Here is a 22,282-nt window from a genome sequence, read left to right as displayed (position 1 = left end):
ATTTTCTATTTTTTCAAAACCACCTTGTAGGTGGACACCTCAAAACTCCTGGAAACCACCTCAAACGCGTCATCCTTGACAGCAATCTCCTCCTTCTCCTCCTCCAGGAGATTGGTCTTGAACACCTTGTCGACCGGATAGTTCACCTTGATCGTAGCTCTAGCCCTGCCACCAAGAGCCTCGTACAAACGTAGAACGATAGTTTTCTGGCCGACGTACTTTTTCGGAATATTTCTGTAAATATGGCCAGAGTCCATACCGGAATCGTCCTCGCCACGCTTGACGTTAGACAGGATCAGATTTTCATCTCCCGTAACCGAAACAATGCTCTTGCCAAAGTCTCCAACGTGGCTCGTACGCTCGTTAAACTCCCAGCCCGCACGAATGGTTTCCGCACCCAGGGCACCGCTGTGTGGCAGGATCGCATAGTTGAACGAGTGCGAGCCCATGTCCGCGTTGCCGTCCGGATACTTTGGTGCACGTAGCAGAGACAACGTCATGGTGTTGCCATGGACATTGGCACCGTACTTGTTGTTGTTGAGGATCGACACGCCGTAGTTGTAGTCCGAGTAGTCCACAAACTTGTGGCAGCAGCACTCGAACTTGGCGATGTCCCATGTCGTGTTGAAGTGAGTTGGACGCTTCGTGATGCCAAACTGCGTCTCGTAGCTGGCAAAGTCATTGTACACGGAAACAGGGACTTGCACCTTGAGGAATTTATATGTTTCGTGCCATTCTGCATGGCACTCGAACCTGAGCATCGTCCTGTCGGCCAATGACTGGAGAGCTTCCAGCGAGATCACCGTCGTGATCCGGCTGTCTGCCGAGATTTCATGCTCCACCTTGAGCGACGACACCAGCGGGCCCGTCTCGAGCACTTCCACCTTTGTGGCCTTGATGAAATGGTGCTTGTCCCAGGAAAACAGCTCTGTATCCCATGCAGGGAAGCTCAGGGGCGTGTCGGAGTACAGCACGTAGCGCACGCCGCCAATCTTGGAGCCATCGAGCACCTCGCGGCGGTGCACCAGGTCGTACAGACTCGTCACCACGCCGTCGGCGCTGATGGTGGCACGTAGCCGACCATTCTCCATCACGTAGACGCCGTCGCGATGCATAATCTTGGACCGATACTTGACAGCCTGCGACGACTCGACTGGCACGAGAACGCCATTTTTTGATGACACCGCGGTGTATCCTTTTTGCATCCAGCTGCTGCCCGTTCTCACGACGGCAGCACGGTCCCAGCCAAACGTGTTGAGAATATACTTGCCTGGCTTGAACAGTTTTTTGATCTCGGCGAGCATCTCGAGCTCTATACGCTGCACGCGCTCCAGCATTGGCCAGACGTCGTCGCGGTACACTTTCTCGATGCAGGAGCCTGGTAGCACGTCGTGGAACTGGCACAGCAGGATGTCCTGCCACAGACGGTCGATTTTGCGGTGCGGATATCTGTAATCTAGCTCCAACGAGGCCTTGGTAGCCAGGTACTCGAGGTCGCGCATCAGCAGCTCGACGGTGCGCATCAAGTGCTTGACGCGGGCCTGCGACGTGTACGTACCTCGATGAAACTCCAAATACAGCTCGCCGCGCCAGGCGGGCAATTTTTCGCCGTTGTCGGTGTCGCTTCGCAGCTTGTCGAAAAAGTCCGACACGGTGACACCGACCTGGACCGTTGGCATCTCGCCGGCAGCAGTCTCGGAAAGACCTCTAATTCGCCGCAGTCTCTCGAGCATCGACGCGTTCGGCCCGCCTCCACCGTCGCCCTTTCCGTACAGCAGCAGACCTTTCTGGTCGTTGTACAGGTTTTTGTGGCCCGAGATCGACCGTTTCACGTCGCCAAAGTTCGCGTCTGCCGTGTAGGTGTTAGCGGGTGGCATGTGCACCAGCACCTGCGACGCGTCGATGCCGACCCAGTTGAACGTGTTTTCCGGGAACTGGTTGATATTGTTCCACGAAAGCTTCTGCGTCAAGAAGTTCGGCATTTCGGCCAGCCGGCACAGTTGCGGGATCTGGCTCGAGTATCCAAACGAGTCCGGCAGCCAGTAGATGTTGCTCTTGACGCCAAACAGGTCTTCGAACCAGCGCTGGCCCAGCAGAAATTGTCTGGCCAGACCCTCGCCGCTCGGCAGGTTGGTGTCATTTTCGACCCAGCTGCCACCGAGTGGGATGAAGCGGCCCTGCGCCACGTACTCCTTCACCCTGGCAAACAAGTTGGGATAGTATTTCTTCAGCCACTTAAAGTGCTGCGCAGCAGACGCAGCAAACACGTACTCTGGATATTTGTCAATCAGACGCAGCTGTGTGGACCAGCTGCGTGCAATTTTCGTCTTGGACGTGGCAAAGTCCCACAGCCACGCGGTGTCGATGTGGCAGTTGCCAATGGCATACACAGCGTTATACTTGCTCATCTTCCCCTCGTACACTTTCTCCGAGTCCACATCCGGGCCCAGATACTCCTTGGCCACCTCGCGACACCGCAAAATGCTTTCCGGGTCGTCGCTGTCAAAAATGTTCATGATACGGTTGCACACCTCGCGCGCCTTATGTTTCGGAGCACCCTGTAGCTCCCGCGCGGCGTCGCCAATCATCCAGAAGTCGTAGTACAGGGCGCGCGCAGCCAGGTTTGGCACAACCAGGTCGGCATCGCGCAGCTCGTAGCTGTCCTGTGTGCTGCCAAACATGCCATTGCAGCCAATTTCGATGTAGAACGTGGTTTCTGTGCTCCGCCACGCTGCCGGAAGCTCGAACTCCACGCGCTCCCCGCCACCGGTAAGGCCTTGCAGAGGCAGGCCGTGGGCGTCAAACACAAGCGCCTCGCCGCCAGAATCCCATTTGAGAATAACCAGCTCCTCGTCGGACCACGCAGCGGGGACTTTAATTTTGACCTCGAACCAATGGGACGACCAGGCCGGGCCAAAACGGTCGCCCTTCCGGCACGGTTTGAATTCATCCAGTTTCGCCGGGATAACGTCCTTGAACAGCGGCTTCGAGAGACCCGGGGCCGCCCACGTCTTCAGCTCAATGTAGCCCTCGACCCCTTCTTTGTAGCCGTTGTCAAGACGGGCCTTGGTGTAGAACTTTGGGAGCATAAGACTAGAGTACTGGCCGCCCTCATCGATGAACTGGCGCAGCCGGTTCTCGTAGATGGAGTCAATGGGCTTAAATTGCGCATCGACGTTCAATTGCGGATACTCGGATTCCATTTTAAAAGTAGTTTAATTAAGTTGTTGCTTAATCTGGCTTCCCCATACATTGGAATAGCACAGCCAAGTATTTTTCACAAAAATATTAACTATACAAATATACTTGTTACGTCATATACTTAAACGGCATAGCAAGAGACTGGTATCAAAAACGAAATGTTAACACAACATTTTGGAGAAAGCAAAAAATCATCAGTCAGACTAGTAGAACTTGATCACGGCAGAGCCCTTGGTGACAGTGACGGTGCATCCATCGGTGTTGTCACCGTTGAAGTTACCGTTAATGTACGAGCAATCACCGTTGATAACGGAGCCGTCGGTGGCCTCGATCTTGACGTTGTAGTTTGGTGCGTCCTTGTTGTTAGGGTTTGGAATCAGCGACAAATAGGTGTTGCCGTTGGTGTAGCCAGAACCAATAACCAAAGGAGCCCAGTTACCAACACCAGACGAAGAGTCACCCCAGACACATCCGTCCTCGATCGAGACACCGGCGTTGTTGACGTAGTACTGAGCAGAAGTCTTGCCTCCCTGCCAGTGGTAGTAGTTGTCCTCATCGACGACACTCAATGGAGCCTTTCCACCGGCCTCCAACAAAGTTGGAACAACCATGTTCTCGGAACCTGGGTAGTCGGTTCTGCATAGAGCAATATCCTTGTCGATGCTGGACTGGACATAGCCACTGTCCTGACCCCACTCACACAAGTACTTGGAGTTAGAGTTCGACTTGTAGAGGTATCCGTTTTTGCAGTAGAGACCACCGATCGACTTTCCGTCGGATGGTTGGGTGGATGGGTACTGAGTTTTGGACATACCTGCCTGACAAGCGTAAGAACAGTAGAAGCCGTCCTCACAAGAAGAAGAGGTGGTACCATCCTCCTTCATGATGGAAGCCCATCCACCGAATCCAAGCCAGTCAACGGCAACAACACCCTGACCAGATGGGAAGTCGGAACATTTGATGGTGCCATCCTCGAACTCCTCGGTTGGGCCCGAAAAGTCGCTAAGGTCACCGCTGATGGAGGAGGATCCAGAGCTGGAGCCAGAGCTGGAGCTGGAGCTGGAGGTTGAGGTGGTGCTAGTCTTCGAAGAAGAGGAGGTCGAGGTTGCCTTAGAGGTGGAGGTAGCAGAAGAAGACTCAGAACTGTCCGTGGTTGGAACGGCAACCTGGGCGTTCAAAGTGGACAACTGGCCGTTCGAATCAACAACAACAGTGTGGGTCACGTAGACGACAGCAGCCTCTCTCTTGTGGTGGTGGTGCTCGTGGGCCATAGGAGCAGCCAATGAGGAGGAAATAAGAGCCATAGAGGCCAAAACAGTAGAAACCTTCATTTTAGTTAAAAGAATGACAGCAGTTGAGTAGTAAGGAACGACTTAGTCAAAAGACAGGATCAACTAGCTAGTAAATGAATGTATCGGTTCAAGACAAATCTTGAAACAGAAGGGGAATCGAGGATTTATAAGGTGGGAATCGGGAATCAATGCAGCTGCCTGATCCGGAGGCGGATGCGTCTGAATGTATAGGAAAAAAAAATATACACCGGTAGCAAGCTCTTTTCTTTTGTGGAGGTACCTGGTATGCTAAGCCTGGTTGACGAGTATTATAAATAAACGCAGTGGGGATAAAGTTTGAAGAGACAAACTGTTGCACATGGCTACAGACAGCTCTTGGAGACTACTCCCGTCTGCCGTGCCACTGACAATTTTCATTTTATTTCCCTTGTCGCCCCTGTCGATATAGGTCTAGAACGATAAATTACGTGCACGACACATCATGTTACATTGTATCTGGCGTCGAAATCGATTGTCCCATGCATGATCCAACTATAAGCGAAATTTTTTTCAGTTTTCCTTTCTAGGAATTATTGAAGAGTAAATAAAGATCGCAAAGGGAAAAAACAACACGCCGCACATCTTTGCAAATATAACTAATCACATCTTTGCACAGGAGTTTATTTACGTGTAGCCAATGTATTTTCTCTCCTTTACAATGCACAGCCCCGTCGCCCTATTGCTGCGCAAGGAGTCGGCAGTACGTCACGTATATCACGTTACGAGGTCTTCAAGACCATTAGCTTCCTCTCCTGTAAGAACACAATTTGCCAAACGCATGTAGGCACGTTGCAGTGCGACTGGTCTCAAATCCTCGATTTGTGATAAATCAGCAAAATAGCACTCTTTCACCGTTTTCAAGTATCAAGGCGGTGGTTGCTGCGTAATGTGCTCTGCCGAAGCTTTTTGATTGCAAATATCGGACTCATAATATCTTGTCCAGATCAAAAGTCTATGGCTATTGGTTCTGTGTATTCTACTCTACGTGTTTTTGGATCTCTGCTGACGAAAGGAATACATGTACGCCTGATGAACAACAATTCTCAGGACTTCTGGTGATATCAATATATCGAAAGTAGCAAGAAAATAGTGGACTTGGGACCAAAAATAGCTTGGGCAGGGCATAGAATAGTATGCAACACCCTAAACGACGTGTCGCATTTTCTCTGCAGCAGTCGGTCGCGCTTTTTTAATTTTAACGGTTGTGTCTTTTCCACTCTAGTAACACCTGTTAACGAATCCAAGGTCGAGCTGGTCCTTGACTTCCGCTGTCGGGAGATATCGAAGCCGGCTGCCTCGGCCTGAGAAATTCGAATTGAGTAGCTCAGATATCTGCGACGCACAACAGGATTCTTGAATTAGACTTCACAAGGACCTACAGTAACTCCTCAACTCATATGCTTCCGACACCATCAATAGCTCGTTTCTGGTGGAACAGTTTACCCTTTTCAAAACTTGTTCATTTATAATGGTAACAGCAGATACATGATTTCAGCTTCCAAATGCTAGATGCTGATATCCTTTTCTTTTGGAGGTCTAGAGTGGCATTTCTCTTTAATGATGTTTATGTGGTGTCAGCTGCAATAGATCTGCATCTACTTGAGCCAACGCTCATCACCCAGTGGTGATGACAAGAGGTAGCATTCGATTTGGAAGATTATGAAGGGGTCTGTGGTGTGAACAGATATGGGCACACCTACCACCAGTCGAAAAATAACAGTGCATTCGCGACTTCAGACTGACATATTTATTTATTTACCAAGCACACGCATGGAAACAAAACTGTTGAGTGTTCCCTTTCGGAAGACAGATCGCGTGAGTTTATACACGTGTCTGAAGGGGGTGATTGATTCTGAGTTTTACCAGTCATCTTCGAATTTTGACAAGAACCTGCAGGAGATCGACCAGTTGCGCAAGGCGGCCGAGGCTCCGTCCGGCTCGCTAGAATCCATAGCTCTTCTTAAACGGTACTATGTCCAGTTAGCATCTATACAGATTAAGTTTCCCGAAGATTCGATTGAGTCTCCATGGTATGGCACTCTGGGGATTCGTGTGGATGGCCCCTTTACTTACAGATCAATAACCTATGAAAGAGCAAACGTGCTTTACCAAATAGCAGCGGCCTATTCTCTCCTGGCACTGAACGTTGATGATAAGCATAGTCTGGATGGAATTAAGCAGTCGTGCATCTATTTGCAGCACTCTGCCGGCTACTTTGAGCTTTTACGAACTCATATCATACCTCAGCTGACGAGTGTACCACTTGAGCTGCGATCTGAGGTTCTCGAGACGTTACAGCTACTGATGCTTGCGCAGGCACAGGAGAAATTTTGGTTTTTTGCCCTGAAGAGCGACTTGAAAAACACAGTCATCTCGAAGCTCTCTGCTCAAGTGTCGCAATTCTATGCCGATTCGCTTGCACTGGCTAAGAAAACTGTTTGTTTTAAAAAAGACTGGATTGAGCACATACAAGTTAAGACTTTGCATTTCAAGGCTGCGGCATACTACCGATGCTCAATTCACAGCGGAGAGCAGGAAAAATACGGTGAAGAAATAGCGTATTTACGCGAGGCAGAGCAAGTTTTCAACACGAAACTGCCGAAACTGGACGGCGAGTTAGCTCTGGAGGACTTCAAGATGCTCCGACAGACAGTTCATGATAGATTGCGGAAAGCTGAACGTGAAAACGACCTGATATATCTACAGGACATACCCAAAGTGGCACCTCTCACCAAAGTCTCAATGGTGAAAAGCATTTTGCCCGAGGAATTGGTAGATTTGCATAAAGCCATTAATAGCGGCGAATACGGAAGACCGCTGTTTGAAGGACTAGTGCCTTATAGCGTGATCCAGGTTGCAATGTCCTACAAAGACCGTGTAGAAAACTATTTCGTGGTCAACTTTAAGGAACCGTTGCAGGAGCTCAACAAAAAAATTGATATGCTAATTAGTGAGACGGGCGTGACTGCCCAAGTTGAAGCAATCTTGAAGCCACAGAGCATACCTAATTGGGTTTGGGAAAACAAAGAGAAGTTGGAGCAACTGAGATGGCAAAGCACATTGAGAGAGCTAGAGACAGAGTTGCGCGAGGCGCGGCGTGATGCACGGCCTCAGTTGGACAAGCTCTGGGAAGAAGTGCGGCTGGCCCGAGAGAACGACCACCAACAGCGCAGATTGCACGGTTCGAAGTGGCAAGTCCCGGATTTTGACGAGTCTGGAGCCGAATGCTACGAACTGCTAAATAAGCTGGAGACGTATTTGGACCAGTCCACTAAGGGTGACCGCATCATTTTTCAGCAGATCAAGGACCTCAAACCGTATTTGAAGGTTTACGAGTCGGCTGAAACTTTGGAAGAATTTATTCCCAAAAGCCAGATTTTGGATCTAAACCCGGATTTCAAAGAAGTAGTGTTCAAGTTGGATGACAAAGTGAAACAACTGAAAAACCTGAAAAACGAGCGCCATGAATTCCTAGAGAACTTGAGAGTCAAGATGAGCGAGAACCAGATCTTGATGCAGGTAACAGAACAGTACAAGAAACTCGTTTCGCAAAATATCGCTGTGGACGAGAACTCAATGCAGTTCATTTTAGATGAGAGTTTACGGAAGTTCGACGCAGAGCTCGGATTTTTGACTAGCACAGCCACGATCCAGGACAGCGACACATCGCTGATATACGACCTATACGATATCTTTAAGTCAGGGAAACGACAACTGCAAGGAGGCAAGGAGCGCGAGACAGCCTTACGGGTGTTGCAAGACACGATGAACGGCTATTTAGAGGTGGTGGAAAACTTGAAGCAAGGTATTCACTTTTACCAGGACTATATGGAGAACCTAGCCTCGGCTCGGCAGAAGGTTTGCGATTTTCTCACTAACCGACGGCTACTGGTAAGTAATTTGTGAACACATGCAATTATCGCTATCTTTTACCCTAAGCGGGTTTCTTCCGTTTGTAAAACAATAGCGCCGCGCGCAATCCACAGCTCTAAAAATATTAAATTTTGACGAGGAAATATATACGTTATTCCATGCCTATAGCCGTGGCCTTGATTTTAAGTTTAGTTTGATTTATAGAGCATGGCCGAGAATTTTGAAGCCGAGCTCAAGGATCCAGAGTATGCTACTGAAGACCATCAGGTGAGGGATCCTAATGCGCGTCCTGAGGCTTTCAAATCCACCTTCCAAGAGGTTCTTTGCGTGATTGTTGTTTGCTTTGCGGTCGCAACTAGTTCAATTCCCGAGGGCAGTTTCCAAACAAGCCTTACGGATCTAGCCAACAGCTTTGAAGTCAATGGGGGCCAGCTGGTGTGGAGTGTTTCATCAATTGTGCTCTCCAGTGGAAGCTTTCTACTGATCGGTGGTAAGCTGACCGACTGTTTCGGCCGACGTCGCGTGATGCTCTTTTGCTTTTCAGGCTTCACGCTAGCATCGCTGGTTGCAGGGTTTATGAAGAACTTCATTGGTCTCGTCATTCTCAGGGCCGTTGAGGGTCTGTTTTTTGCGCCTCTGATCCCTGCGGGTGCCGGTCTCATAGGATCGTTGTATAAAGAGTCGCGACGGCGGAACGTTGCGTTTGCCGTGTTCTCCAGTGGTGGTGCCATTGGATACATAGCTGGTCTTCTGATCGGAGGCGTCTCTGTGACCGCGTTCAGCTGGAGGGCGGTTCAATTTTTCACTGCTATATTTTTTGGGGCAGTGACTATAGTGGCATATTTTGTGATCCCCAAAGACAAGCCATTGGACAAAATAACGGTCAAGCAAACATTGCTGAAGCTGGACTATCTTGGGTCTTTCTTGATTCTTTCCGCATTTGCACTGATCTCGTTCTCGCTTACACAGGTCGACGCAGCAAAACGTAGATGGCACACCCCTTACATCTACTCTCTCTTAATCGTTGGAATTTTTTTGCTAGGAGTTTTCATCTTGGTGGAGCTGTACGTGGCGCGCGATCCGATCATGCCGATGCAGCTTTGGAAAAACAACAATTTCGTGCTCTCCATGGTGGTGGCATCGCTCACATGGGTCACATTTATAGGGTGTCTGGGTTACTATCCAATGCTCTATTTCCAGGATATAAAAAATTGGGGAGCGCTGCACACGGCACTTGCGGCCATGCCGATGGGGGTGAGCGGCATCTTTACAAATCTGTTTGTTGCGGTGTCGTTCCACGTGATCTCTGGAAAAATGATGCTTATAGGCGGGAATCTTTGCATCTTGGGTGCTAGCATTATCTGGGCTACCATAGACTACCACAGAAATTACTGGCTGGGTCCGTTTTGGGGCTACATTCTGTCAGCCGTTGCGTGCGACATTACCTACAACGTCTGTACGATGGTGACCATGTCTGCCGTCGAGGTGAAAGATCAAGGAGCGGCAGCAGGAGTGTTTAACACAATTCTTCAGTTAGTCACAGTGGTCGGGCTGAGTTTGGGCTCTGTTTTAATTTCGGCCCGAGATCCATATTACGGAAAGTCGGAACAAAATTTATATCCAGAGCCCTTGTTTTACGGCATACGAAACGTCTTCTACCTCGCGATTGGGTTCAGTGCGGCAGCGCTGATCATCTCGTTTTTCGTGAACGTGGGCACTTCAGGCAGTAGGAAGGCTTTGAATGAAGCGGAGCCCTGCCAAGAGCGCTAGTGTCCGGCTATAGACGGTTCGGAATGAGCATTTGCGTCGGTAACTTTTTTTCCCCTGCTGCATAAATATCCACCTGAAACAGAAATTTCTACTCCCAAACTGTAGTGTTAAGTCCGCGACACCGATCAGTTCGGACTTATCTATTGTCTGCCTGGATTGCTGCTCGTCGGCACGGCGTATGGGCCGTTTCTGCCGTCAAATTTTTGCACCAGTTTGTTTATTTCTCGCATTAGTAATTCTTTTTTTTTCCGCATACTTATAAGGCTCAACACAGGCGGAGAAATACGTCTTTAGTTGTTTTCTCAATATGAGTTCTTCACGTACGCACTCTATGAGCTCGTCTTATAATAATACTGAGTCGTTTCACACCGCAGAGTCCACGAGCGAGCACGACGGCTCGTCTCAGGCGGAGAAACTGCCTGGAGATAACACCATGTCCCAGGACTCGGAGGTCAAATCCAGTGCCTCGACGTTAGAACATGACCCACTCAGCCATGATGCGTACGCTACCCAGCCTACCAAATATGAACCTCAAGCACTCAACGAGGACAATCTTCCTCCTGACTTAGAACCTAATTCTCGTAGAGAGTCTATTACTGAGGTTTCCAGGGAGTTGTCTAGAGTGCTGACGAATGCCAAGTCTATTGAGGACAGGATAAGGAAACAGGAAGAGGCAGGTGTGCCTATTCCTCCGATGGGTGGGGGCAAGGATTATCCACCTATGCTGCCTGACAAGGAGCCTTATGTGGTCGCTTTCGACGGTGAAAACGATCCTTTTCATCCACATAATTGGCCATTAAAGACGAAAGTCATCCAGTGCGCAATCATTGCCGCAGATACATTCTGTATTGCGTTTGGCTCAGCCATTTTCTCTGAAGGAGTTCCTCAAATCGCTGCACGATATCACGTGGCCCATGTCGTCGCCACGCTGGGAATCACCCTGTATGTTCTTGGTTTTGCAACAGGACCTGTGATCTGGGCTCCTCTGTCCGAATTGTACGGTAGAAGGCCTGTGATGCTTCTTTCCTCGGTTGCCTTTGCTTCCTTCAATTTCGCAGTCGCATGTTCCGATAGACTAGAGTCGATTTTGATCTGCAGGTTCTTCGCTGGCTGTTTGGGAGCAGCACCAATGGTGGTTGCTCCGGCTGGTTTCGCAGACATGTTTGGCAACCGAACGAGAGGTACAGTGATGGTGGTGTATTCGATGGCTGTGTTCGTTGGTCCATTACTGGCTCCGTTCATTGGAGGTTTCACTGTGGCTAACAAAAGTCTTGGCTGGAGATGGACCGCATTCATCACAGGTATCCTTGCATCAGCGAACGTGGTTCTGGTCGTCCTGTTCCAGAAAGAAACACATCATCCGATTTTGTTGGTCCAAAAAGCCAGAGAAATCAAAAGACGTACTAATAACTGGGGTATTCATGCTCCCCACGACGAGTTCCAGCTCAGTGTCAGAGAAATCGTTGAGAATAATCTTTCCAGACCGCTCATGATGCTTTTCACGGAGCCAATCATTTTATTCATCAGTCTGTACAATGCGTTCATCTACGGCATGTTGTACCTGTTTTTGACTGCATACCCATTTGTCTTCCAGGAAGGATATAAAATGGCTCCAGGTGTCGCCGAATTGCCATATTTTGGAATGGTGATTGGCGAGATCTTCGGAGGTTGTTTCTGTATCTACCGTGAGAAAGGTTACGTTCGTGCTTTGGAAGCAAATAACGGAAAAATCATCCCAGAAACTAGACTCCCAACCATCATCTGGGGTGGTGTGGCCTTTCCTATTGGTATTCTGTGGTTTACCTGGACAGGTAACTACCACAACGATATCCATTGGATGGTGCCAACCGTTTCTGGTCTCTTCACCGGTTTCGGTCTGATGGGAATCTTCGTCCCAAGTATGAACTATATCATCGATAGCTACCTGGTTTTTGCCGCCTCTGCCATGGCTGCTAACACATTCCTGAGATCCTCGTTTGGTGCCGTCTTCCCGCTATTTGCTTCCTTCATGTTCCAGAACATGCACACCAATTGGGCAGGTCTTCTTCTTGGGCTGTTCTCCATACTTCTGATTGCCTGCCCAATTCTTTTCGTCATATACGGAAAGAGGCTCAGACAGAGGTCCAAGTATGCATTTGATCTCTAATTGGAGGTCATACTCGTTATTATACTACAGCATTGTTCGTAATTGCGAAAACTGAACTTATTATATCGTAAACAACTGTATACCCAACCCGTGACCCTTACAACATCTTCATGCTAAATTCGCTCACATCGCTATCGCTGCGTTCTCTTTTCTCGCCTCCAAATTCAGGAGAGCAAGGCGACACTCCCTCGATGACAAATGGTGCACTCACAGAGTTTGACAAGTCCAAGTATCTGTTTTGTGTTGGTCTTGTGCTAGCGGGCAGGAACTCTTCCATCTTGACGTCCTGGCTTTCGCTCAAAGAAGAATTGACGCTTTTCATTAATTCGACGGCTTCCATAGTTAAAATATTCTAGAGATGATCTGTGAATCATCTTGTGGATTGGCCCCGGACTTTATATTGCATGGGGTGTGTCACGCATGCGAGGCAAATTTTCAGGTCATGCTTCCCGAGAGGCGAGCAAAGTACGTCATTTATTGGACTCAGGTGTTGGTGTGAGAATGTTGGTGTGTGGTGTCCCTGTTTCTGTATTCATAATATTTTTTTCCCAATTTTCAGCTTGTAACTAATGAAGAAAGACGATATCGAGGAGCAGAAAATCCAGGCAATTGTGCTCACGGACTCGTTTCAGACGCGGTTTATGCCGCTGACAGCTGTCCGACCCCGGTGTCTGTTGCCGCTGGCAAACGTCCCCCTGATCGAATATACCCTGGAATTTTTGGCCCAGGCCAACGTCTCGGAAGTCTATCTAATGTGTTGTTCGCACGCAGATCAGGTCCAGCAGTACATCGATGACTCCAAATGGGTACAGCCGTCGTCACCGTTCACCAAAATCCAGACCATCATGTCGCTGGAGTCGAGAAGTGTCGGAGACGCCATGAGAGATGTCGATTCCAGAGGTCTGATCACTGGAGATTTCGTTCTCGTTTCCGGCGACGTCGTGACCAATTTGGATCTCAGCAAGGTTTTGGCAATCCACAAGCAACGAAAAGTCGCCGACAGAGACTATATCGCCACCATGGTGCTCAAGCAGGCTTCTGAGCTGCACAGAGCGAGATCCCATATCGAGCCTGCGTGTTTTATTCTCGAAAAGGGAACAGACAAGTGCTTGTATTACCAAGATATCCCGCCAGTCAACGGCCAGAAAACGTCGGTGAATATCGATCCTGAAATTTTGCAAGATGTGGCCGAGTTCGATATCAGAAACGATCTCATTGACTGCCACGTTGATATATGCACTCCTCAAGTACCAACTATTTTCCAGGAAAATTTTGACTACCAGGCACTGCGTTCAGACTTCGTCAAGGGAGTGTTGTCTAGTGACTTGTTGAAGAAGCACATTTATGCATATGTTACCGGGGACGAGTACGCTGCGCGGGTCGAGAGCTGGCAGACTTACGACGGCATTTCACAGGACGTTTTGGAAAGATGGTGCTATCCGATTGTTCCTGAGCGCAACATCATTGACGACCAGACCTACACTTACGAAAGCAAGCATATTTATAAAGAGCAGAACATCAGACTTTCTCAGTCCTGCAAAATTCAGTCGAGAGTTGTTATAGGCAACGACACATTTATTGGCGACGGGTCTAAAATCCAGGCGTCTGTGATTGGCCGCCATTGCCGCATTGGCAACAACGTGCTTGTGGAGAACTCGTATATTTGGGAAGGGGCGGTTATTGGTGACGGTTCGGTGATCAAACACTCGATAGTTGCTGCCGACGCTGTTGTCGGAGCCAACGCCATCCTTAATCCAGGAGCCGTGGTTGGGTTTGGAGTGCGAATCGACGACAACGTCGAAATTCCGCACGATACTAAAATTGTCAAGGAGAAAATACGCAAGATGGACGACAGTCTGTCTCTTTCAGAGGAGGAAGACGAGGAGGAGGAGAGCGACCCCAATCTCGTTGGTCCACAGGGATTCGGTCATTTGTACAGGGAAGACATCCAAGAAGATGGTCAATATGGAGGCATGATTTACCAGATGGCCCAGCTCAACGTTTCTGATACTTCTTTGGCTTCCACCACGGTAGCACACCAACATCGTCGCAAGAAACGCACTCAAAGCACAACATCCGTCTATGTGTCGGAGGACGAAGACGAACAGTTCGATAAAGAGGCCATTGCCACCGTTGAGCGGGCCATGGAGTTCAACCACGACATCGATACTGCTCTTCTGGAACTCAACACGTTGAGAATGAGTATGAATGTGACTTACCACGAGGTCCGTGTGGCCACTAGCACAGCTTTGGTGAAGCGGGTAGACCATTTCATTGAAACCCAGACTTTAGGAGCAAAAGAGGCGGTCGAGAAGATCTTCCGCAAATGGTCATCGTTGTTTGATAGACAAGTGTTTGACAGCGAAGACCAGGTGGACTTGCTCATAATTCTACAGACTTTGTGCTCGCAACTCGACGCGTCTTATAATTCGGTTGTGCTGCTGTGGATCCTCGTTGTTTTGTACGACGAGGAAATCATCGAAGAGGAAAACATTTACAAATGGTGGCAGAGCGAAAAGAGTAAGGACATTGGCGCCCGGGACAGAGTGGAAAAGTGGATCGAATGGTTGCAGGAGGCAGAAAGTGAGGATGAATGAGTTACGAGAATTAGACGCGTCGAATTGCTATAGTAATTTCTGTAATGCACCATCACGAAAAAAAGTACATTGTAATTTGTCTGCTTTTTCTGATTTTCTTTTCAAAATCCATCGCTTTTTCTGTTCCTTATTTTTATTCTTATTTTTTTTGTTACCCTACCCCCCTTCAATTTGTAACAGATAACTGTAAAAACATCTCTTTTGGCTGGACCAACTTAATTCAAAATGATGACGATAAAATGTGTCGTGGTGGGAGACGGAGCAGTCGGTAAGACATGTCTGCTCATCTCCTACACCACCAACAAATTCCCAGAAGATTATGTCCCAACTGTCTTCGACAACTACGCCGTGACGGTCATGATTGGAGACGAGCCATACACCGTGGGGTTGTTTGATACAGCAGGCCAAGAAGATTACGATAGGTTGAGACCACTTTCGTATCCTCAAACCGACGTGTTTCTGATCTGTTTTTCTGTGGTTGTGCCTTCGTCGTTCGATAACGTTAGAGAAAAATGGTTCCCTGAAGTTAGCCACCACGCTCCACAAGTTCCGTGTCTGATTGTTGGTACCCAGATCGATCTTCGCAAGGACCCTACAGCGCTCTCCAACCTCATGAGACAAGGCCAGAAGCCTATCACGCCACAGCAGGGCGAGAAGCTTGCGAAAGACCTGAAAGCCGTCAAGTACGTCGAATGCTCTGCCTTGAGCCAGGAGGGACTCAAGAACGTGTTCGATGAGGCAATCGTGGCTGCCCTTGAGCCTCCAGTCATCAAGAAGGCCAAGAAGTGCACCATTCTATGACCATTATATGTAGAGTTACCCGGACCATAAGTACTAGTTGTCAATGTTAGTGAAAAAAAACAAACCTTTTCTTTCTCAAGTAAATCAATGTTCTCTGCTGCGCGTTCAGATACCCTATTTTTGGGCGGAGAGAAAGTCAGTGGCGATGATGTTCGCAACCAGAACGTTCTGGCTACCCAGGCCGTGGCCAATGTTGTGAAATCGTCGCTGGGACCGGTCGGACTGGACAAAATGCTAGTCGACGACATTGGTGATGTCACCGTCACCAACGATGGCGCCACCATCCTGTCACTTCTAGATGTTCAGCACCCGGCAGGCAAGATTCTGGTTGAGCTCGCTCACCAGCAGGACCGTGAGGTGGGAGATGGAACTACCTCTGTGGTGATTATTGCCTCCGAACTTTTAAAGAGGGCTAACGAGCTGGTCAAGAATAAAATTCACCCAACAACTGTGATTACAGGCTACCGTCTTGCATTGAGAGAATCTACTCGTTTCATCAACGAAATGCTTTCTCAGCCGGTCGATTCGCTCGGAAAAGAGACTCTTGTCAACATTGCAAAGACCTCCATGTCTTCCAAGATCATTGGGTCCGATTCTGATTTTTTCAGCCAAATGGTGGTTGACGCCCTTTTGGCTGTGAAGACCACTAACAGCAAGGGAGAAACAAAGTACCCCGTTAAGGCAGTGAATATTCTCAAGGCACATGGAAGATCTGCCACTGAATCTGTGTTGGTGAATGGTTACGCGCTCAATTGTACGGTGGGATCCCAAGCCATGGTGAAACGCGTCACTGATGCTCGTATTGCTGTTCTGGATATCAACCTACAAAAAGCACGAATGGCCATGGGTGTTCAAATCAACATCGACGATCCAGAGCAACTGGAGGAGATTCGCAAGAGAGAATACGGAATTGTTCTCGAACGCGTTCGCAAAATCATCGATGCAGGCGCAAATGTTGTTCTGACTACGAAGGGTATTGATGATTTATGCTTGAAGGAATTTGTTGAGGCCAAGGTGATGGCCGTGAGACGTTGTAAGAAGGAGGATTTGAGAAGAATTGCCCGTGCCACAGGGGCCACCCTTATCAGCAGCATGTCCAACTTGGAAGGAGACGAAGTCTTTGAGAGTACTTATCTAGGACATGCTGAGGAAGTCGTTCAAGAGCGTTTCAGTGACGATGAGTGTATCCTGATCAAAGGCACTAAAACTCACTCTTCGTCGTCGATCGTTCTGAGAGGCCCTAACGACTACACTTTGGACGAGATGGAACGTTCGCTACACGATTCCCTTTCCGTGGTAAAGCGGACCTTGGAAAGCGGTCATGTGGTGCCCGGCGGTGGAGCTGTCGAGTGTGCTTTGAACATATATCTGGAGAATTTCGCCACCACTGTCGGATCGCGTGAGCAGCTGGCCATTGCCGAATTTGCGGCTGCTCTGCTTGTCATTCCAAAGACCTTGGCCGTGAATGCTGCTAAGGATGCCTCAGACCTTATTGCCAAATTGCGCTCCTACCACGCTGCATCGCAGCAAGTTTCTCACATAGATACCAAGCGCAAGAACTACAAAAACTATGGTCTGGACCTTGTGAGAGGAAAAGTGGTCAACTCGGTCAGCCACGGTGTTTTGGAGCCTACCATCTCCAAGATTAAATCTCTCAAGTCGGCGCTGGAGGCCTGCATTGCCATCCTACGTATAGACACAATGATCAACGTGGATCCAGACCCTCCAAAGGAGACCCACGACCATTAATAGTGATCGAATATTGATTAGATGACAGCAAATGCGTAGTAATCGCTGTATGATTTTGGCCACTCAACCACGGATCGCCCTATCCCAATAAAAATCGTGGACCGTTAAATTTAACGTTTTTCCTCTTGGCAGTGCCCTATGTCTCACGCGTTCTTAGCTAAGCAGAATTAAAATCTTTTTACGACCTAAACGAATGAAAGAGGAGTCCCCGGATGAGTCCCGTGTGGCTAAACGTTCAGGTGGAAAGCGCAAGTTCCACAAGAAAAGTCGCAAAGGATGTGCTACATGTAAGAAAAGACGCGTGAAGTGCGATGAGAACCGTCCAGTGTGCGGTAACTGCGATCGCATGGGAATTCAGTGCGTTTACAATATACCTGCTCCAACTGTGCAGACTTCACAGGATATCCTGACCAGCGAGCATATTTTGAACTCATCAGGTCCTTTGCCCATCCAGGAGCAAAAGCAGAACACACTCAAACCTCCTGAAATTGTGCAAGAGCCGAACCTGTCCCCGAACATGATAACGCAACCGCCTCCTACTCAAACTCTGGCCTACGATACACATCAAACACTCAACATGCTCGATTTAAGACTCATGTACCACTACACCACCAAAGTTTGGCCCACAATCACAGAGGCTGGAATATCAGACTCCAAAATATGGTCCGAGGAGATCCCGATGCTCGCTTTTAAATACCCGTTCCTTATGCATTCAGTACTCGCTTTCAGCGCCACACATCTCTCCCGGACAGAGCGCGGCCTTGACCAGTGCGTTACCGGACACCGCGCAGACGCGTTGGGATTGCTACGTGAGGCAGTCCTCGAAATGTCGCCCGAGAACACAGACGCCCTGGTGGCAGCTGCCTTGATTCTGATTATGGATTCTCTGGCCAATGCCTCTCTGCCAACATCGACCTCCCTGAAGTCACTTCCGCCGTCCGCATGGATCTTCCATGTCAAAGGAGCGGCAACCATATTGACGGCAGTATGGCCCCTGAGCGAGAAATCAAGATTTTACAAGTTTATATCGGTCGACCTCGGCGACCTGGGGGAAATCGGCTACGACTTGATTTCTGGTGAACTATCAACAGATACAGCAAAGGCTGACATGCTAAAAATGAAATATTCTTCCATTCAGTGCTTTGACGAAGAGATAAGGGACATGTTCCCGATTCCGCTCCACTCGCCATATCTACCAACACTGGCTTACATGGCAAAGCTTCACATGGAACGGAACAAGAAAGACTTTATTTTGAGAGTGTTTGCCTTTCCTGCCCTTCTGGACAAACGGTTCCTGGGACTGCTCATCAGTTGTGACCTCTCTGCAATGAGGATAATGCGATGCTATTATAAACTGCTTCGGAATTTTACCGACGAAATGAAGGACAAGGTCTGGTTCTTGGAAGGCGTTTCCTCTGTTCTTCCAGTGGATGTTGAAGAATATTCGGGAGGTGGTGGAATGCACATGATGCTGGATTTCCTTGGCGGTCCGTCCACAACAGAAGACGACGGAATTCTCAATGCTGTGCCCAGTATCGTTCAATCGCGGCTTCTGGATACAAACAATCTCCCCAGCTCTTCAATAACTGAAAGCTTGGGGTTGGATGAAACATCGGGACTGGAAGATGATAGCACATTCATTGATGTAAACTAAATTTTCGTTCGAGCAATTCCGTCAGGGTCTCTGTTGACTCCCAATTCTAATAGTTTGGCAAACGCTGAAGCAAAATCTCTCATAAATAGCTCGGAATCTTTTGCATACACTTCAATCCAATACTTGAATGTAGGATTCTTGATCAGCTCCACATCTGTGATCAACATCATCAAGCTGTGATCAGAGTTGTAATACTGTGGCATGCCCGTCAGAGGGACTTGCTCGAAGTTCCACGTATCCTCCAATAACACTCTGAAGAACTCATTGTCAAACTTGATTGGATGGGGAGTCCAACTGCCGTCAAATCCACTAAACTTCACGTGGCACCCACCCAACGTGTGGCCACCACCGATCAACGCAACAAGCTCCTGATCATTGAATCCAAGCCGTTGAGTGAACACTTCATGAAGGTGCTCAGTACCTTTTGTAGCCACTGGAAGTCTTCCCATCGGAGGCACTTTGTTGGAGTCTGGACAGTCTGTTCTTCCTGGCTTCCAATCAATCTTCGGTCCCCCCATGGCTTCAATAGCCACCACCCCTCCTAATGTATACAAATCAGCAAAAGATATCCAAGGATATTTCTCGTGAATTTGATCCAGATACGATTTAGCAGTGTGCAGCCCTGTATTCCCGGGATCATTGAATTCTTGAGCAAATCTCATTGTACCCCCATTACATCCACCGGTACCTGATTCACGGTCAAAATGGGCACAACAATGCCAGGTAAATCTAACCATGTTGGGGCCAATAGACCCATCATCATAATCTGGTTTTGGAAGACAGTCTCGGATCGCTTGTCTCACGAGTTCATAATTTCCGTAAGTAGGATCCTGAGGTTTATTTTTTCGCCGTATTCTGATCTTATAGAAAAAAGACGAGTTAGAGTCTGAAGATTTGATCGGCCTATCCTCAATCGCGTGTTGCTCTTTTGGTATAGGGACTGGGGAGGGTGGTGGTGCTTCTGCTGGTTGCTCAAAGAGTTTAGTGATTGAAGGAGATTTGATTGGGACGGTTTGGGACACCAGATGACCCGAGTCATGTGTCTGTCTCACCGACTCAGAACTCAGGATATAGGATTTTGGTGTGAAGTCTGATCTGACTCGTGGTGCAATGACACGACTTGAGTCTCTGATAGCATCACTGTTGGGGAATCTAGACTCTCTTTCAAGCAATTGGCCATCTTTGTCCGCTGAGGGAGTGGAGGTGGAATGGGGGTCAAATAAATAAGAGCCTGTTTTGCTAGGCCCGAAGGGGAGTCTTCTGAGTGTGCAAATGGGCGCGTGGATGATATATCTTTCATAATAGTATGCTGTTCTTTGCCATGTGATACTTGGTATAGCTTGCAACGCAGGCGATTCGAACCAACTTCTGACATCTTCTGCTACAGGTCTTGTTTCATTGTACGTTCTGACGACGTTAAAGCGTTTTTTCTGTTCCCAGGACTCCTGGAAAGTCAGTTCATCCTCTCTAGCCCCATTAATCATCAAAATCATGTTGTAGTGGTACAAAATAAAAAGTTTGGTATACGAAAGAACATTCAGGGTATTGTAATGTGCAAATTGCAGAATCACTCTCGAAAGCACATAGGGAACCAAGAGGATTCGTCCAAGCGTTGAGACAGAGCTTGCAAAGCTGGTGTATGTCCTTGCAATTCTGTCCATAACGAAGTGGGAAAAACTATATCCTTCTTTTTCAGACGCCGAATATACCCTTATTTTATTGCACCCATACACCGCCTAATTGAGCTGAACGTAATTACCTGGGAACACTCCAGTCACACCGTTAACAGATCCGGTCCACCAGTCATTTTGGTTCTCAGACCTTTGCAAGATTGTAATAACCTGTCCAGCACTAAAAGACAAATCTCCTTCTGCTTGAGCCGTGTAGTCGTACAGCGCAGTACAAGTTTCTGCTGCCGGTGCAGCAGCAGCCGGAGCGGCAGCCGGAGCAGGAGGAACCACTGGCGAAGAAGCAGAAGTGTAAGAATTAGGGGATGAGTAGGCGTAGGAAGCAGCTTGGGGAGCGCCATATGGCGTTTTCTTGTCCTCTGGATAGCCGTAGGTCGACGTGGTAGTAGGTGGTGTTTGGCCGTAGGTTTGGCCATAAGCTGGCGTAGGCGAGTTTTGCCCATATGGTGGAGGCGAAGTTTGGCCGTAAGCAGTGAGAGGTGAAGTTTGGCCGTAAGCGGATCCACTACCGTAGGATGAAGTTGGAGATGAAGGGTCTGGATGCTGGCCTGAGGCATACCTTCTCTTGGTAGCCTCGAGCTTGGCCTTTGCGTGTCCGATCTTGAAGTGCGTCAGTCCAATGGCCTCAGCTCTTTCCTCGACGTCACCTCTCTTGTTTGCGAATTGTTCCAAAATATCCGAGTTCAGATCGAAGTATGGGATCTTCATTTCCTCCATTCTGGACGAGAGTGTGTAGAACACGTTCAGCTGCATGTAGTACAAACTGACAAACAAGGGCTTGATGAACTCACCCTCCAATTGGAAGAGGATAGGCAGTTCGGTCTTCAACATTTCGTTGTAGTAGTCGAATTCTTGCTGAGCGATGGCAACATCGTTCTCGTACTTGTACACTTTTTCCTCCATCTTCTCGTTCTTTTCGGCTTTCAGTTGGGCTTTCTTTAACGAGTTTTGGTGTCTGTCCAAATCAAGCTGTTTATGATTTCTCTTTGTTGCCATTTTCCGGATAGCCTGGATGATGCGCAACAGCTCGTTGGCAGGACCAACAATTCTGGACTCAATGAGCTCCAGATCAGGTTTAAGCGTCTCCTTAAGCTCCTGAAGAACATCTCTGTATTGGACACAAGCCTCAATACCCTCAGGGTTGCCTTCTGGAATGGTAGAGTTAGGGTCCGACACCTTGCCGCTAATCGGCTTGAAGATTTCCTCAATCGACTTTGAAAATCCAAGCTGCCTATCCAGCATGTCATTGACTGCTTTGTGGTACCGCTTCGACTCCTCGCTCAAACGTTTCGTCATATCCTCTAATTCTCTAAACCTTCTCTCTGCGTCCTGGTAGACAGGATCGTTGGTGGTCTCTCCCATGTTGAGTTTTTGCCGCAGGTTCTGCGGAGCCCGCACAATGGCTTTCTGGAATCCTTTGAAACTCATTGCACGGATGGAATTCTAGATAAAATTGGTGTGTTGATTAATGA

At 48.4% G+C, this 22,282-nt stretch overlaps 12 protein-coding genes across 12 annotated transcripts; 7 read left to right on the top strand and 5 right to left on the bottom strand.

Annotated features, from left to right (window-relative positions):
* Positions 1 to 5: 5 nt before the first annotated feature.
* Positions 6 to 3,203, bottom strand: HPODL_00434 (Alpha-mannosidase; the record flags this gene model as incomplete). Its single annotated transcript, XM_014080382.1, has 1 exon — positions 6 to 3,203. The coding sequence occupies one exon, from the start codon at positions 3,201 to 3,203 to the stop codon at positions 6 to 8; it is 3,198 nt and encodes a 1,065-aa protein (XP_013935857.1).
* Positions 3,204 to 3,404: 201 nt separating this feature from the next.
* Positions 3,405 to 4,532, bottom strand: HPODL_00433 (Protein UTH1; the record flags this gene model as incomplete). Its single annotated transcript, XM_014080381.1, has 1 exon — positions 3,405 to 4,532. The coding sequence occupies one exon, from the start codon at positions 4,530 to 4,532 to the stop codon at positions 3,405 to 3,407; it is 1,128 nt and encodes a 375-aa protein (XP_013935856.1).
* Positions 4,533 to 6,302: 1,770 nt separating this feature from the next.
* Positions 6,303 to 8,438, top strand: HPODL_00432 (pH-response regulator protein palA/RIM20; the record flags this gene model as incomplete). Its single annotated transcript, XM_014080380.1, has 1 exon — positions 6,303 to 8,438. One exon carries the CDS (start codon positions 6,303 to 6,305, stop codon positions 8,436 to 8,438), a length of 2,136 nt encoding a protein of 711 aa, XP_013935855.1.
* Positions 8,439 to 8,612: 174 nt separating this feature from the next.
* On the top strand, positions 8,613 to 10,175 carry HPODL_00431 (uncharacterized protein; the record flags this gene model as incomplete). Its single annotated transcript, XM_014080379.1, has 1 exon — positions 8,613 to 10,175. One exon carries the CDS (start codon positions 8,613 to 8,615, stop codon positions 10,173 to 10,175), a length of 1,563 nt encoding a protein of 520 aa, XP_013935854.1.
* A 331-nt stretch (positions 10,176 to 10,506) lies between these two features.
* Positions 10,507 to 12,321, top strand: HPODL_00430 (Polyamine transporter 1; the record flags this gene model as incomplete). The annotated part of the gene is made up of 1 exon (XM_014080378.1): positions 10,507 to 12,321. One exon carries the CDS (start codon positions 10,507 to 10,509, stop codon positions 12,319 to 12,321), a length of 1,815 nt encoding a protein of 604 aa, XP_013935853.1.
* A 97-nt stretch (positions 12,322 to 12,418) lies between these two features.
* HPODL_00429 (uncharacterized protein) lies at positions 12,419 to 12,661 on the bottom strand (the record flags this gene model as incomplete). Its single annotated transcript, XM_014080377.1, has 1 exon — positions 12,419 to 12,661. One exon carries the CDS (start codon positions 12,659 to 12,661, stop codon positions 12,419 to 12,421), a length of 243 nt encoding a protein of 80 aa, XP_013935852.1.
* A 229-nt stretch (positions 12,662 to 12,890) lies between these two features.
* Positions 12,891 to 14,918, top strand: HPODL_00428 (Translation initiation factor eIF-2B subunit epsilon; the record flags this gene model as incomplete). Its single annotated transcript, XM_014080376.1, has 1 exon — positions 12,891 to 14,918. One exon carries the CDS (start codon positions 12,891 to 12,893, stop codon positions 14,916 to 14,918), a length of 2,028 nt encoding a protein of 675 aa, XP_013935851.1.
* A 225-nt stretch (positions 14,919 to 15,143) lies between these two features.
* On the top strand, positions 15,144 to 15,719 carry HPODL_00427 (Cell division control protein 42; the record flags this gene model as incomplete). Its single annotated transcript, XM_014080375.1, has 1 exon — positions 15,144 to 15,719. The coding sequence occupies one exon, from the start codon at positions 15,144 to 15,146 to the stop codon at positions 15,717 to 15,719; it is 576 nt and encodes a 191-aa protein (XP_013935850.1).
* Positions 15,720 to 15,806: 87 nt separating this feature from the next.
* On the top strand, positions 15,807 to 17,468 carry HPODL_00426 (T-complex protein 1 subunit alpha; the record flags this gene model as incomplete). The annotated part of the gene is made up of 1 exon (XM_014080374.1): positions 15,807 to 17,468. The coding sequence occupies one exon, from the start codon at positions 15,807 to 15,809 to the stop codon at positions 17,466 to 17,468; it is 1,662 nt and encodes a 553-aa protein (XP_013935849.1).
* Positions 17,469 to 17,661: 193 nt separating this feature from the next.
* On the top strand, positions 17,662 to 19,122 carry HPODL_00425 (Sterol regulatory element binding protein, induces transcription of sterol transport and biosyntheti; the record flags this gene model as incomplete). Its single annotated transcript, XM_014080373.1, has 1 exon — positions 17,662 to 19,122. The coding sequence occupies one exon, from the start codon at positions 17,662 to 17,664 to the stop codon at positions 19,120 to 19,122; it is 1,461 nt and encodes a 486-aa protein (XP_013935848.1).
* Positions 19,119 to 20,783, bottom strand: HPODL_00424 (uncharacterized protein; the record flags this gene model as incomplete). Its single annotated transcript, XM_014080372.1, has 1 exon — positions 19,119 to 20,783. One exon carries the CDS (start codon positions 20,781 to 20,783, stop codon positions 19,119 to 19,121), a length of 1,665 nt encoding a protein of 554 aa, XP_013935847.1.
* Positions 20,784 to 20,858: 75 nt separating this feature from the next.
* HPODL_00423 (Reduced viability upon starvation protein 167) lies at positions 20,859 to 22,238 on the bottom strand (the record flags this gene model as incomplete). Its single annotated transcript, XM_014080371.1, has 1 exon — positions 20,859 to 22,238. The coding sequence occupies one exon, from the start codon at positions 22,236 to 22,238 to the stop codon at positions 20,859 to 20,861; it is 1,380 nt and encodes a 459-aa protein (XP_013935846.1).
* Positions 22,239 to 22,282: the final 44 nt, after the last annotated feature.

Source organism: Ogataea parapolymorpha, chromosome III (genome assembly GCF_000187245.1).
Source record: "Ogataea parapolymorpha DL-1 chromosome III, whole genome shotgun sequence".
NCBI lineage: Eukaryota > Fungi > Ascomycota > Pichiomycetes > Pichiales > Pichiaceae > Ogataea > Ogataea parapolymorpha.
Note: the sequence above shows the minus strand (reverse complement) of the source record. Positions and strands in the feature narration are given on the sequence as shown.